Below are 1,209 nucleotides of genomic sequence, written 5' to 3'. Positions count from 1 at the left end.
GCTTCCCTCCACGCCGGGTTGCAATGTACGACTGCATGGAATCGTTTGCCCCGGGTCCGCGACGGCTGTATGGAGCGGCCGGGCCCGGGGCCGGCTTGCTGCGCAGAGCCACCGGCAGCTCCTGTTTCGCAGGACTTGAGTCTTTCGCTTGGCCGCAACCCGCCAGTCTGCAATGTAGGTATCCGAGCTCCGGTGTGGGTGGGTGGGGTGCAGGAGAGGCTGAGTTTGCTCTTTCCGAGTGTAAAGAGCGAGCGAAGATTCTAGCCTTTTTTGTGTGAGGTACTGGCCCTTTAAATGTGGGGGCTTTAGCGTCTCCTTTGCGTGTGTGTAGTGTTTGGAGCGTGTGTAGTTTTTTTGGTGGGCATTTAGCTGGGACCTGTGCTTGATGCCACGCCAGAGTGCAGGGCGTAGGCAGAGCCCGAGGTGCGTGGGTAGTTAGCGCTCTCGGGTCTCTGGCCTCGGAGGGATAAGGCAGCCAGGACTGCGTTTGTGAAGTCCATGTGGGAAGTTGCGAGTATAACAAATATTATTTGCAGAGCATGTGGGTCCTTGGTGTGTGCGGCGCCCTATCTAGGTGGTGTGTGTGGGAAGAGAGGTCTTGTTACTCGCTGTCTCCCTCCGTCTGCGTGGGAGGCCCCGCGTGGCCCAGCGTGGGGATGTTTGCGGCGTGAGGCCGGGAGGGCGTGTGCCCTTGCGCGGCTGCGGGGGCGGCTCTGCAGAGGGCTGGTTCAGTCCCAGAGTGCATCCTGTGTCTTCCTGTGGGGGCAAGGGCTCTGCTCCTCCCGCAGAAGAAATATGTTTGGAAACCTGTACTAGTCCAGTTGTATTCGAGAGATCCCCCCCATTGGCTCTAACACACAACTTTAGCAGGAAGCTTAAAGTTTAAAGCAAAGTCTGTATGTGGTGGTGGTGAGGTGGCCTGGAGGTGACAGTGGAGCGGGGGTACAATTTAGGGGTCCCCAAATCTCCATCTTCCCCTTGTGTGAAATGGAAGATGCCTGGGGCCCTGGAACCCCTTTGCAGAGCGGTAATAAAAAGCTGGGGACTGAGAGGCTGTAAAAATGAAGTCCAGATGAGAGGCGGCTTTGAAGCCTGGGCCGCAGTGCTTGGCAGGGGTGGGGTGTGGGGAGGAGCCAGAAGGGGGAGCCTGGGACACCCCCCAAATTTACCCGAGAGCTGGACTGCGCTCCCAGCCCGGGTGCGGACTGC

At 58.7% G+C, this 1,209-nt stretch overlaps 1 protein-coding gene across 3 annotated transcripts in view; it reads left to right on the top strand.

Moving 5' to 3' along the window:
- The window catches only part of Rarg (retinoic acid receptor gamma), a 17,176-nt gene that overhangs the window by 7,075 nt on the left and 8,892 nt on the right, over positions 1-1,209 (top strand). The window contains exon 1 of one of the 3 annotated variants that reach the window (XM_010609303.2): positions 7-174. The exons of 1 other annotated variant lie outside the window; for it this stretch is intronic. In XM_010609303.2, coding sequence (XP_010607605.1) covers positions 24-174 — 151 coding nt within the window. In that variant the 5' untranslated portion in view covers positions 7-23. Of the gene's footprint in view, positions 1-6; positions 175-1,209 lie in introns of those variants that run through there. One more of the 3 variants, XM_033763654.1, reaches the window with a different exon arrangement.

Source organism: Fukomys damarensis, unplaced genomic scaffold, assembly GCF_012274545.1.
Source record: "Fukomys damarensis isolate Sample0158 unplaced genomic scaffold, DMR_v1.0_HiC HiC_scaffold_15, whole genome shotgun sequence".
Taxonomy (NCBI): Eukaryota; Metazoa; Chordata; class Mammalia; order Rodentia; family Bathyergidae; genus Fukomys; species Fukomys damarensis.
Note: the sequence above shows the minus strand (reverse complement) of the source record. Positions and strands in the feature narration are given on the sequence as shown.